The 13,086-nt window shown below is 37.2% G+C and overlaps 1 protein-coding gene across 5 annotated transcripts in view; it reads right to left on the bottom strand.

The window, feature by feature from the left end:
• tmtc1 (transmembrane O-mannosyltransferase targeting cadherins 1) overlaps window positions 1-13,086 on the bottom strand; it is a 314,969-nt gene that overhangs the window by 213,431 nt on the left and 88,452 nt on the right. For 3 of the 5 annotated variants that reach the window (XM_065265568.2, XM_073815028.1, XM_065265570.2), the window contains 2 exons: window positions 7,867-7,940; window positions 7,252-7,428 (listed from right to left, as the gene is read on the bottom strand). In XM_065265568.2, coding sequence (XP_065121640.1) covers window positions 7,252-7,428; window positions 7,867-7,940 — 251 coding nt within the window. Of the gene's footprint in view, window positions 1-7,251; window positions 7,439-7,866; window positions 7,941-13,086 lie in introns of all 5 variants that reach the window. The other 2 variants (XM_073815006.1, XM_073815016.1) reach the window with 1 other exon arrangement.

The following is a 13,086-nucleotide window of genomic DNA, read 5'->3' as shown; positions in this document are numbered from 1 at the left end:
TAGTGGCAGGATTGGATCCTACACCAAGGCGTTCCGTGGGCCTGGAAACTGTCGACCTGTAAGCAATTCAAAGGTTGTAAAACCAGAAATCCTGTTAACAGAAAAGTGAATAGACATTAATGCAAATGGTAATGCGTCAAGCCATGTTATTTTTGTCTGTGCACATAGTTTGTCAAGTCAAGTTTTAATGTCAAAGTCAGGTTCAGTATTTCATCTTTGCTCTAACATTGGGGTGATAAGCAGCCCCGAAACTATATGTCAATTCCATTGCGTGTTTGTCAATTTTGTCAGATCTAACTTTGTCTTGGGAAACCATGGTTGGGGATATAAGTGGTTTATTAGGCAGTTGACAACAGCCACTTCATTAGGTACCTTCACAGCCTGTAGTATGTGTCAGGCTTTGCTAGCATTTACTATAGGCCGGCCTTTCCTGGTTTCAAACCCACCTATCTGCCATATGGCAGTTCCATATATACCGCACCAATCACATATTCAGATTCACTATAAACAATCACCCTCTCTTCACCAGTGTAGTGCAAGGCTTTGATAACAGCTGTCATTTCAGCTCTCTGTGCTGACCGTTTACCTTTCAATCTACCACTCAGTCGTGTTACAAAATCACCCTCAACCTGTTCAACAACTGCAAAACCTGCCGTCAATGTGTCATCTGCTGCTCTGAAACAACAACCATCTGTAAACAGTTTGATTAACGGTGGGGTAGTTGTCAGTGGTACCGCGAACAAACCATCTCTCAATATATTTGCTTTTTCAGTCAATGGTATAACAACTATAATTAATTACAATAAGAATAATTTGTATATCAGTCAATGGTATCCAATCATTTGGCTCACCCTCAGTGATTAGATCTGCCATGTGAACACCTTCATGCACATATATGATGTCTGGGCTGGCAATTTCCTTAAATACAAAGTTTGTTACAATAATCAGTTATTTTTCTATTCTCACAGCTTTTCTTGTTTACCTTTTATTGTGTTCTATGGTGTTCTCTTTTTTATTTTTTTATTTTTTCTATTCCAATTTCCTTTCTGCCATAGCTGTTCTATGCCATTTATATTTGCTTTTTAGCTTAATACCATCAGTGGAGTTCTGACGTCCTCTGTAGATACCAAATTCAATTATGCATTTCTTCCTGTCAGATTAATAGGAGTCTGATTTGATTTCAGAACAGGTAGTCACACCTAACAACAAAGTTCTTGATCAGCCTTTAAATTTGTCAAGCTGATTTTCTCATAAAGATTGTCTGTGTCCCTACAGTAACAAGGTCTTTACTAAACATTGAACGGCTGTTTACTCTTTCCCCCTTTTCACTCAAAGGCTCGTATGAAGATGAAAAAGTTCAGTGTCCAGTGAAGTATTGTCCAGTTTCTCTTGCCTCCAAGAACAGTATTGTCTTTGTTAGTCTCTTTCTGGATTCCACTCAGTCTTTTTGGTGTTTCATCCTTGTAAATGTCTCTGACCATATGCAGTGCCCCCTTCACTGCTTGAGTTCAAGTATGGTCCCATTCAAATAGAATGTGTTCTCAGTCCAGTTTATGAGTTACTCCTCTCTTTGCAACTCCAACACTTTGATGTCACACACAGTTTTTCATTGTTTGTTTCTTGCCAGCTTTTATTCACTTTCTTGAATGTCAAAGGATGAGAGCTTTCAGCCTTTCAAGGTTTAACTTAACCCATTGCAAAATATTGCCTTTCAATTTAAAATAAAATTTATCTTGTGACCACCTTCCACCATCAGATGAAGACTCCTCTTCATTTTGTTAAATCTTTTTTTGTATAATTTATCTGTATCATTCACCTTTTAACAATTTTCTGTCCTTTTTCAATTGTTCATCTTTATTTCCACATTTAATAACTAGGTCTCTACTCTTTTTGTCTAATCTGTTGTTTTTTCTTTCAAAGCTTCGCTTCTGTCGTTCTGCTAGGTTTTGCTTAATCCCATTTATGGTTTTAATAGACTCATTATATCACAGACACACTACATTTTCACACAAATAAAATCTGCATCTACATTTAATTCACCACTATTGATTTGAAAAACAGGCTGTTTCATTTGGGCTTTGGCTTTCTCATAAGGAGTAGGTGTGTGCAAGGAGGGGCAGATCAATTTCACTGGGGGTGGAGCCGCAGGAGGAGCCGTAGGTGTCATACTTGAGTCTGGCTGACTGTTTCCTTGTTTAACTTCCTTTGGCTTTGCAGCTGCACCACTGTCAACTTCCCCTAACTAATGCAACCTCTTTCTGTCTTTTCTTAACATCTTTAGGATCAGTTTGGGCCATCATGAATTGAAATATTTTTTGCCATGGCACATACACCGGTGAACACACATATTCATCACACTCTTTCTGAAATTCAGCCATAATATATATCAACGTACAATACACGGTACAAATACTATTACAATACAATTTCTCAGACAAAACCACAACAATAACAGTAAGACGTCAATTTTCTTTTCCAGTATTCGTAGGCCTTACACCTCACGGGCTGCTGTACACCCCCTACGGCTACAACCGAGTCGGTATTTTATAACACCTAATGTATTAAAGGAATCCTCAACCTTATATTTAATTCTGTTAACTTACACCGCCATTAACAGTATCTATGGACCTTTCATCCAAGAGCCTCTCACTCCTTACGGCTACAACCGAGTCGGTATTTTATAACGCCTAATGCGTTAAAGGAATCCTCAACCTTTTATTTAACAAAAAAAAAAAAAAAAAAAAAAAATTCAAAAATTTCAAAAAGTTTTTCACTCTGATCAATTCTTATTGTTTAAATAATCAATTTCAGTTCGGAGCTCCTTATCAACACAATTAATTTGATATATCCAAATAGCAGAATTCGATACAACAGGTTTCTGCTTACCTTGTTTATTAGAGCGCTCTTTGTGTTGAAATGGAGCCCTCCCTTACTCTGGTTTCTTCAATGTGAAACCCTCCTTCCTCTCACTCTCTCCTTTCCCTCCACAAAACGTCGGTGGTCACCAATTGTTGGACTTTAAGGCGTCCATTTGCATGTTCATAATTTAGAGGAAAGGCAAAGGATACGAATATCTAAGTTCAAATATTTATTGATCAGATATGAAAAAGTTTAACAGCGCGCTGGATCGTTTCAAGGCCACAAGCGGCAAGCAACGAATGCACAGCATTTTAGAAAACATTTATTTAAAGAGTATATGACGTCGTCTTTCTTCTTAAAGTCTCCACCCACAAAGGCTGCTCTCCCTCGTGAATCTGACTCCTTTACCACACCCAATTTCAGCCTGTAGGCAAAGATGGACACACATAGACAAAGAAAAAACAAACTGTTCTCCTCTCACCCCTGGGAGCCCTGCAGTTCCCCTCTAGTACTCCTCCAATTCACATAGCATTTTATAATGCTTTCTTAAAAACAAATCATTAATAAAACATTCATTTATAAAAAAACATAAGCTGTAAGATGAAAGTGATTATTATGTAAAACATATTTCAATACCATGACATCATTTCATTATTTGTAAAATTGGTTATATGAATAGGGCACACATTAACTTCTTTAGATAGATAAACACATATTAAATCTTTTACTGCAATACTACTTCTAAGGAAACACTTTAATCATTATTAAAACCCATCTGTTAGGAAAGAAAACAGACACACAGGATATTCTGTTCTTCAAGGTTGAGCTGCCCTGCCCCCATTATGTTATTCTGTATGCAACCTTCATTTCATTGGTTAATACACATTTATCAAAGACAACATCTTATATTTATTACATCAATTATTCAATGATTAATACTGATTAAGTAAGAAATACATTGCATATTTCATCCTGTGAACATTAAGGCATTAGTTAATGACATAGTCGCCTGTTTGCTTTCCCCCTCAGGCCTCTCTCTTATCTTGATCGATACCAGTCGTAAATTCCTAAATTCCTCCTTGCAGCACACACACAAAAACTGGTAACTCTCCACTCTCAAACATAAACACCTAATTTCTACATAATAGCTCAGTGCATATATAAAACACACAATGTTTATAGAATAAAATGATTAATTAAAGAAATATAACATGGAACAAAATCAATTTCCACAGTCCTTATTTGGACATCTTTGTAACTTTAACACTTTTAGCAATCAGCATGAAATGTAGGCAGTAAATATGTAAAACATAATTATTCAACAACACAACAGTACTCCATTGTTCATGAATTGGTTAAATGCATTCATTAGTTAAACATACTAATTTTCACTTTCTCTAAATATAACATAGTTATAAAGCAAACAACTTGTTTATTGAAACCATCTGTTCTGCGTGTTTTCTCTTCAGGGCTTTGTTATCAGCGTTTGCTGGTCTCTCCCCCAACCGAAACCACAGCCTCTCAACTTTACACACAGACATTTACTCACATATCTCAGCACAGAAAGCACAACGGCACACATCAACTACAACATGTCATACCGACCAACAAAACAACATAAAAATCCCACAGTAAATAATGACAAAGTTTATGTTTTTGGGTGAACTATATTTAAGGCCTTGTGTTTTGGGGCCTACAGTAAGTGTAAGGCAAGTAAACATATATGTGTGCTAAGAGAATTGAACAATACCAACTATTTAATATCTTAATAATGGGATTAGAAATCAAGTAGTTATGATTTAATATTTATTGGATAAACAACGAAGTTGTAAAATACTGAATATGCACAACTGTGCACAGACATTCTGCAAAAGGTTATTTTGTTGCTTGCAACTGTAAACAGCTTTTGGTAGGATCATGATCTGTATTGAACTGTTTGATTATTTTCAGTATTCCAGTAAGCCATGTGTGTCTGTGCATTACTGCAAGTTTAGTATGGTAGTCACTCGCAGCTGATGGCAAGTGGATGTTTGATTTCTGTTCAACTGAGTTTATGTGCACCGCGACAAAACACGGGCAGAAAGAAATCCACGTCTTGTTCTTTTGAGCTCAGCAGAACACACAGAACTAACATTCACTCACTAACATTGTTGCTGAAGAAAAGACGATGTATGGCTACAATGTACAGTATGCTGGAGAACATTGTGCATTATTGCAAAATACAGAAAACATTTTCAATGGGGATGATGACAGGTCACTCCCGAAAAACAGTTATGGTGTCTTGTCTGTCCACTGAACTGATATGTTTGCGACTGTAAAGGAGATGAATGTACTAATTCAGTGTTTAATAAGCAAGGAAAATTAACAACTTTAAATAAATAACTATGTACATGCTTAGTTTGCATTGGAAGAATGTACAGGGAAACTTCAGATATAAGCATGAAGACTGGTAGAGTACTGCTTTATCATTCAAATCTGATAATGTCCTATTCAAGTCATTTATAGATCAGTTGGCCCAACCCACATGTGGTGCAGCACACATTTTAATATCAATATCATTATGACATCACAATTCCTCCCTCTAACATAATGGGAATTTTATGCTGCAAAAAGTATATTCAACCAAGAAAGCATCAAATAATCTCGGTTAGAAACCACTGACGGACTAAATTTTAACCCATCCTCGTAAATATCCTGAAGTTGATCTGTGAGCCCTGATGATTGAAACAGGAGTTTGACTGCACCATCGAAACCGCTGTGCTGGTACAGCAACATATTAGCCTGGGGCGAGTGGAAGGAGTGTGGGATTTTATGTGTGCGTGAGGGGTCTAATGTTTACACACACAGCTGAAGAATCAAGACAAATAGTAGATGTGTGTTTCTCTCAGTAATGAGAACATAAGGGCCGGTCGAGGGTTCCCTCTACAGTTCCCACTTACTGATGAGGCGCTTTGTTCAGCTTTTCACACCATGACAGAGTCAAGACCCACTGGACACAAAGCAGAATTTAAATAGCTGGAAGTGTAATTGAAGCAAATGAGGTTCACACTGAGAGAGAAAGAGAGAGAGAGAGAGAGAGAGAGAGAGAGAGAGAGAGAGAGAGAGAGAGAGAGAGAGAGAGAGAAAATGTCCGCTAGTGAGAATGCTGTTTGTTTCGCCTGATTGACTATCTTTGAATGCCAATTACTGCCACTGCCGAACAAAACAGACAACTTATAATTGGAAGTTTGTTTGTGTGATGCCTATAAAAAAAAAGAGTACTGTGTGATGATCTTTGCCTTGAATATCTGTGCACACAATTAGTTTGGTACCAGTAAAACAAAAGTCGTTCTTTAATAGCCTGTCAATAGATAACTAAAATTCTGGGATTTTTGTAGTTCCTTCTTGAAGACCATGCTAATTAAATTCCACCATACAAAGACTGCAGATAACTTTTGTTTTTAGATTTGAGTTAGATATAACAAGAAAGTCACTTTGCATCTGTGGCTCCAGTATTGTTGTGTGTCTATTGAACAGAACTCTCATTTTAAAACCCTAGTTGAAATGATCAAAGCAGAGAAAAATAAATCATCTGTAATGATCAGGCAGGGCATTTTCATTAATGTACCTGCATGCAACAATAAGCATACTTTCTCGAGATGGTGTGCTAAGAGGTAAACATTTCTAATCCAGAAATGGCAAGCGAATAAGGTCAGATGGTGGTCTGCATACATTTGCATGTTTTGCACATTTTCAGATAGTACATATAATGTCTCCCTAGAGGCTTCTGATCGTAACCCCCACCCCCAATAAATTTAGTGGGTATGCATGCTACAGTACGTGATCCGATTACAAGGATGCGTATTGGTCACTTCTGATAGCAAATACCAACCAGAGACAAGCATTGTCATTGTATAAATAAACAAATAAACAAAGCTTATAAGTGATCATAAAAGCTGGATTTTTATTACATGTGTGGATACTGTAGATGGGTAAAGGAATTTTTACAGTCTTGGTTTAAAGATTTCATGACGAAATACAATATCTGTGCTAATGAAAGACTTTAAAAAAGTTTCATGTCGTCACACATGCTGCTTTGTTAAATATTAGTTGCTCGAAGCCAGAGTGATACTACTGTAGCTCTCAATAATTAGCATCAAGTAATTCCCTGGCAGGTCATACACACTTAAAAATGAAGGTGCTTCACGATCCCATAAAAGTAACATTTGTTTTGCTAATAAAGAACCATTATAATCCCTTTCTGTTTCTTTGTGCTTAACAAAGGCAGTTAACAAAGATTAAAAGCTAAGACAGAAATGGTTCTTGAAGGAACCAAAAATGGTTATTCTATGGCATCACTGTGAATAACCTTTTCACTTAATAACTTAAACAAACAAAAGTGCATTAACTTACAAGATGAAGGGCTTACGGCTGATCACCAGGAAATCGTAGAGCACGCAGACACCAAACACAGTGATGCCCGTCTCTTTCACCAGCATGGCGCATGTGCCCAGAAACAGACTGAGAGACAACGACAGGACCGACACTGTCGATGGGAAAGCGTCAGCCGTCCTGTTTACTGACACACTCCTGAAAAAACAATGTAAAGTCAGAAAAAATGTGTCTCTTAAGAGGAGAGAGCATTTGAAAAAGATTTAATAATTGTATAAAAATAAATCGGCTGGTAGAAAGATGGCAAGTGGGAGTGCAACTTTATATATCAAAAGTATTAAATGCATTATGTTTTTAGCCATCATTTAGTTTGATAAGATCAATTAAGATTATTTGAACTGTTTAGTTATAATTATATAAACTGTAAAGAGAAATTACATCATAGTAAAATACTGGAAAATAAACCAGGTTTTACTTTCCCACAATGTTTTATTGGATTGTAAATTATAAATGCAAATGAAAATAAATGATAGTAATTACTATAATTGTAATTGCTTATTAAATTTAGTAATCAATGCAATTATGCAATTTTACTATGAGGTCAATGCATGCTTATAATGCCAACAACATTGTTACCTAATATAGGAGAGAAAGGCCAGAAGGAACAACATGCTGGCTAACACATCGGCTCTCCCAACAATTCCAGACACCTGCAACACAACAATACAACAAATCTCCCATTAACCATCCATTAAGAAGTTACGCATGACATCAGTTGAGATTCTTTATTTTAACACACTTGTGTTGTCAACAGTTAGTATAAAGTGTGAACTGTGAATCCTTATTGCTTGATCTTTAATCATTTCTTTGCAAATCAAACAAGGAGTAGAACTGAAAGATGGAACTAAGAGGCAAAGAGGAAACGAGATTTATGTCCCTGCTGCTCTATACTTTCATTTCCCCATCCCCCTTAAAACGTACATCATTCTTTAATCTCTTCTCTCTCTTCCACCTCTCCTCCGTCTCCCCACTCTCCTGTCTTTTCCTCTTCCCTATCTTCTCCCATGCTCTCCTCATTTCTCCTTCTTCTCCCCTTATCTCCGTTTTTCTCATCTACTTTTAACTGCACATACTCTCACCCTCTCCTTTTCTCCCCCCTACTAACTCACTTCCTCTCGTCTTGTCTTTTTACTTTTCTACTTATTTTCTCGGCTTGTTTTTGCCAGAGGCGCAAATGTTAAAATGATCCCATAGTTGACACACTCCACATCTGGAGGATTTTAGAAGCCCATCCCCCCAAGGCAGAATTCCACGAAATTAAACACACACACACATAGAAGACATACCCCGGAGAAAGAGACCATACACGCTGGTAACGGACATGGGGTGAGCGCGTGTTTTTCGGCACTATTCCAAATTGTCGGCTTTAATGTAAACATTGAGAAAGCTCACTGGCCCTTAACTCAACTCACTGTCAGTATGGTTTATGGCTGTCTGACTGCTGTGTTTATGGACTGACCACAAATGTAAATGTTGGGCTACTGGAGTTATCAGTTAATCTATGTGAAAGTGATCAGCTTTCGTCAACTAGGTAAAGAACATAGTTCTATATATCTGTACATTTACACCCTTCCTCCAATACAATATTCTTCCTCTCTTTTCAATAATATATACACACACACACAATAGTACTAATATATGTAATCTTGTCTTCTCATATGCAGCCAGAACATTTAAAGGTCCTGTTCCTGTGTTTTTGCAGCTTTGATTGTGTTTACAGTGCGCAATATAATACGTGTTTATGTTTCATGTGTAAAAAAAACTTGGCATTTTTCACACAATTTTCTTATCTGTACCGCTGTTTTCACTGTCCTTAAAACGGGCTGATGTCTTCATTGTTTTATGAAGTCCCTTCTTCAGAAATACGTAACGAGTTCTTATTGTGTAGTTTGTTAAGTGTGTTGTGATTCAATAGCAGCTTAGCTTGCCGTTAGCTTAGCTGGCGACTGACATATTCCTGTGGGCGGAGTTTAGTCAAAAAACTGTTCTACTGACATCATTAAACCAGGAAGTAGCGGGCTGTAGTCCAAACCGGCCATTCGCTGTAGGCTTTGAAAGACGAATTCTGTTAAAGAAAATATATTGCCTGGCAGTGAACTTTGCGCTTTATCATTTTACAGGTATTATTTATGCTATTATAGCAATATTACACACTAACTAGGGTTTAAAAAATAGGATCAGAAAGAATGTGACCTTTAAAAATTACACCGCTGAAGAGAGAGTGAACACACGCATGCATAAAGTGACAGCGAGTCACTTTCTAATCCTGTTTCTTGATCTATTGTGTTTGGTACAGACCGAGGACCCATGAATCTTTGGGGGCCCTTCATGGGATTCAAAAGCAGCCAATATTCTTCTGTTAAGAACTGTAATTAAATAAGCGCACACAGGCAGCTAAAAGTTAATTGTTCAGATCTGAAATCGACTGCAAGTCTTAAAAAGACCCACAGCTAAACCTCATTTCAGGCAATTACCCAATTCTGCAAGAATTTCACGAGAACAGCTGCAGTAGAGCCCAGACCAGCCCTGCCAACATACACGCCTACCTATGCATATACAAAACTATATAAGGAATACACAGTAAAGGAACTGGAAAACAATGAGTTTTCCATACACATAAACAATTTGGTCCATGTTAAACTAAACCCTCACAAGAGATTGTGTATAAAGACAAACAAATTCTTTTATCTCTCTCTCTCAACACACACACACACACACACACACACACACACACACACACACACACACACACACACACACACACACACACACACACACACACACACACACAAACACACATTCTGGTTTCCATGTTTTGTGGGGACATTCCATAGAGGTAATGCATTTTATACCCAGTGTTGGGGGTAACGCATTACAAGTAACGTGCATTACGTAATAATATTACTTTTTTGAAGTAACGAGTAAAGTAATGCATTACTTTTTAAATGTGCATGTTATATTTGAGTTACTTTTTAAAAAAAGTAATGCAAGTTACTTTTTAGTTTAATTTATTCGAATAAAAAAATGATGTACTGAATTAAACTAAACGTAGTCACATTATGCACTCTATGTGTACACGCCTGTGTTGTAACAGTTTGAGTCAGAAACTGAGATGGCAGGCCAGAGCTCGACATTCTTGTGATGAAATATGCAATTTCTTAATGCAGAACCTGCAAGGCTTCAAAGAGATCAAGCCTCAGCCAAGAAAAAGTAACACAAAAGTAACTAAAAAGTAACGTAAGCATTACTTTCCATGAAAAGTAACTAAGTAACGCAATTACTTACTTTTTTTAGGAGTAACTTAATATTGTAATGCATTACTTTTAAAAGTTACTTTCCCCAACACTGTTTATACCATACAAACTGTATAGACGGTTTCATCTGATGCACGTGATACACGTCTGGATCCGAACCTTACTTCCGGTTTCGTTTTGACTAGTTGCTAAACTGATCTCTTGAACAAATGCCTCGTCGAAAATAACACATGTTTTGGTTTCCTAGGTAATCTATGTGTTGTTTTTTTGCTTGTTATATAAATAAACTACGTTTAAAGTACTTTGTTGTTATGTATTATTAGCGGAGTTTACCGGAAGTTACGTGCGGACCGCGACAGCCGCTTGTTTATGTTATTATTGCTGAAACCGTCTATATTCTATTCCCCTTACCTACCCCATTCCCTAACCTCAACCATCACACAAATCCTTCTACTACTTCACATTTTCAAGAAACATCATTTTGTTTGATTTATAAGCTTGTTTCCTCATGGGGACATCAAAATCAAAATCCTATTTTGTGGGGACAATTGGTCCCCACGACGTGATAATTACCAGGCACACACATTCTCACACACACACACACACACACACACACACACACACACACACACACACACACACACACACACACACACACACACACACACACACACACACACACACACACACACACAGATTATGCAGGCGTTTGACACATGCTTATGTAAGTGTGTATTTTTTTAATAAACAGACTGTATAAATATTAGGAAACTAGAACTCGTACCGCTTTTGTGGCTCACATGCATACAGCACAAAAGGCTGTGGGTTTGATTCCCACAAATACTGATAAAAACAGTATAGCTTTAATGCATTTCAAGTTGCTTTGGATAAACGCATCTGCCAAATGCACAAATATAAATTTACATTTACTAATTACTGTAAATGCTGAGAATGTATATGAGAAAGAGAGAAAAGGATTTACTCTCAAACTTTAAGCAATTTCACTTTCCCTTTTAGTGTCATGGATCCTCAAATCAGGTAGGTGTTTTTCACCTAAAATACGCCATCATCAGCAGCAGTGGTTGATGGCTGTGATAGAGGAAGTCAAGCAGATGGTTGGCAGGCTGCAGACAGACTTCAGTACAGTCTCCAGGGAGGAAAAGAATGGCAGTGAATGAAGCTCTTTCATTTTCCATCAGGTTCCTGCTGATGCTTCTAAAGCGATGCTCCTTGCTGTTAACAACTAGCCTACTGCCTGCCAGCAGGTCCCTGATATGACTACAAAACTTTGGTTACAAGCCGAATCAGATGGTCTTGAGTGGGATGGTCGGTCCGGTAAAAGCACCAATGATTTTGCTTATTAGAGACTTTTGGAACAATTACAAGTTTGGAAAAACTTTAAGGTGATAAAATGAATAGCGAAGTTTCAGTTTTGGGTAAACTACCCCTTAAAATGTATATAATTTGAACATTTAGTGCATCTACAAGCGAAATTATTTTTTTAAGGTACATTCATTTAGGATGGCATTGTTTCTTTAGCACATAACCATGTGGGCAATGCAAGTTCAATCTCTGGTTTACAGCTTAATTTCCATCATTATTTTTACATTTTTATTATATGTATGTATTTGGCAGACACTTTCATCCAAAGTGACTTACAGTGCATTTAAGTTAAATAAGTCTAATAAATGATTAAATAAGAACTAGATATGCAATTACCAAGGAATTACCAGTGCGTGAAAATGCAAAAAGTTGATTGACAGAAATGTAAAAGAAATTTAGTCTAGTAGTTTAACTTGCTGTTGACATGTTTTAGTGTGAAGCTAGCATGATTTAAAAAAGTTATCATGATGAAATATGAAGCTAACATGATTTAGCATGATGCTAGCATGATTAGCATGAAGCTAGCATGATGCTAGCATGATTAGCATGAAGCTACCATGAGGCTAGCATGAGCAGCATGAAGCTAACATGATGCTAGCATGATTAGCATGATACTAGCATGATTAACATGAAGCTAGCATGATGTTAACATGATTAACATTAAGCTAGCATGAAGCTAGCATGATTAGCATGATGCTAGCATGATTAGCATGAAGCTAGCATGATGTTAGCATGATTACCATGAAGCTAACATGATGCTAGCATGATAAACATAAAGCTAGCATGATGCTAGCATGATTAGCATGAAGCTAGCATGAAACTAGCATGATTAGCACGATGCTAACATGATTAGCACGATGCTAACATGATTAGCACGAAGCTAGCATGATGTTCGCATAATTAGCATGAAGCTAGCATGATGCTACCATGATTAACATGAAGTTAGCATGATGCTAACATGATAAGCATGAAGCTAGCATGATGCTAGCATGATTTAGCATGAAGCTAGCATGATTTAGCATGAAGCTAGCAATGACAAGATGGCGGCGCGAACACATCGCGAGGCTCAGCGTCTCTCCAGTTTTTGCAATTTTGCAGTATTATTCCTGCTCATCTCGGGTCTGTTCGTACTGAACAGCTTTGCTTTAACATCATACAC

The sequence above is a fragment of the Paramisgurnus dabryanus genome, chromosome 1, assembly GCF_030506205.2.
Source record: "Paramisgurnus dabryanus chromosome 1, PD_genome_1.1, whole genome shotgun sequence".
NCBI lineage: Eukaryota > Metazoa > Chordata > Actinopteri > Cypriniformes > Cobitidae > Paramisgurnus > Paramisgurnus dabryanus.
The sequence above is the reverse complement of the archived record's forward strand: the minus strand, read 5'-3'. Positions and strand labels throughout refer to the sequence as shown.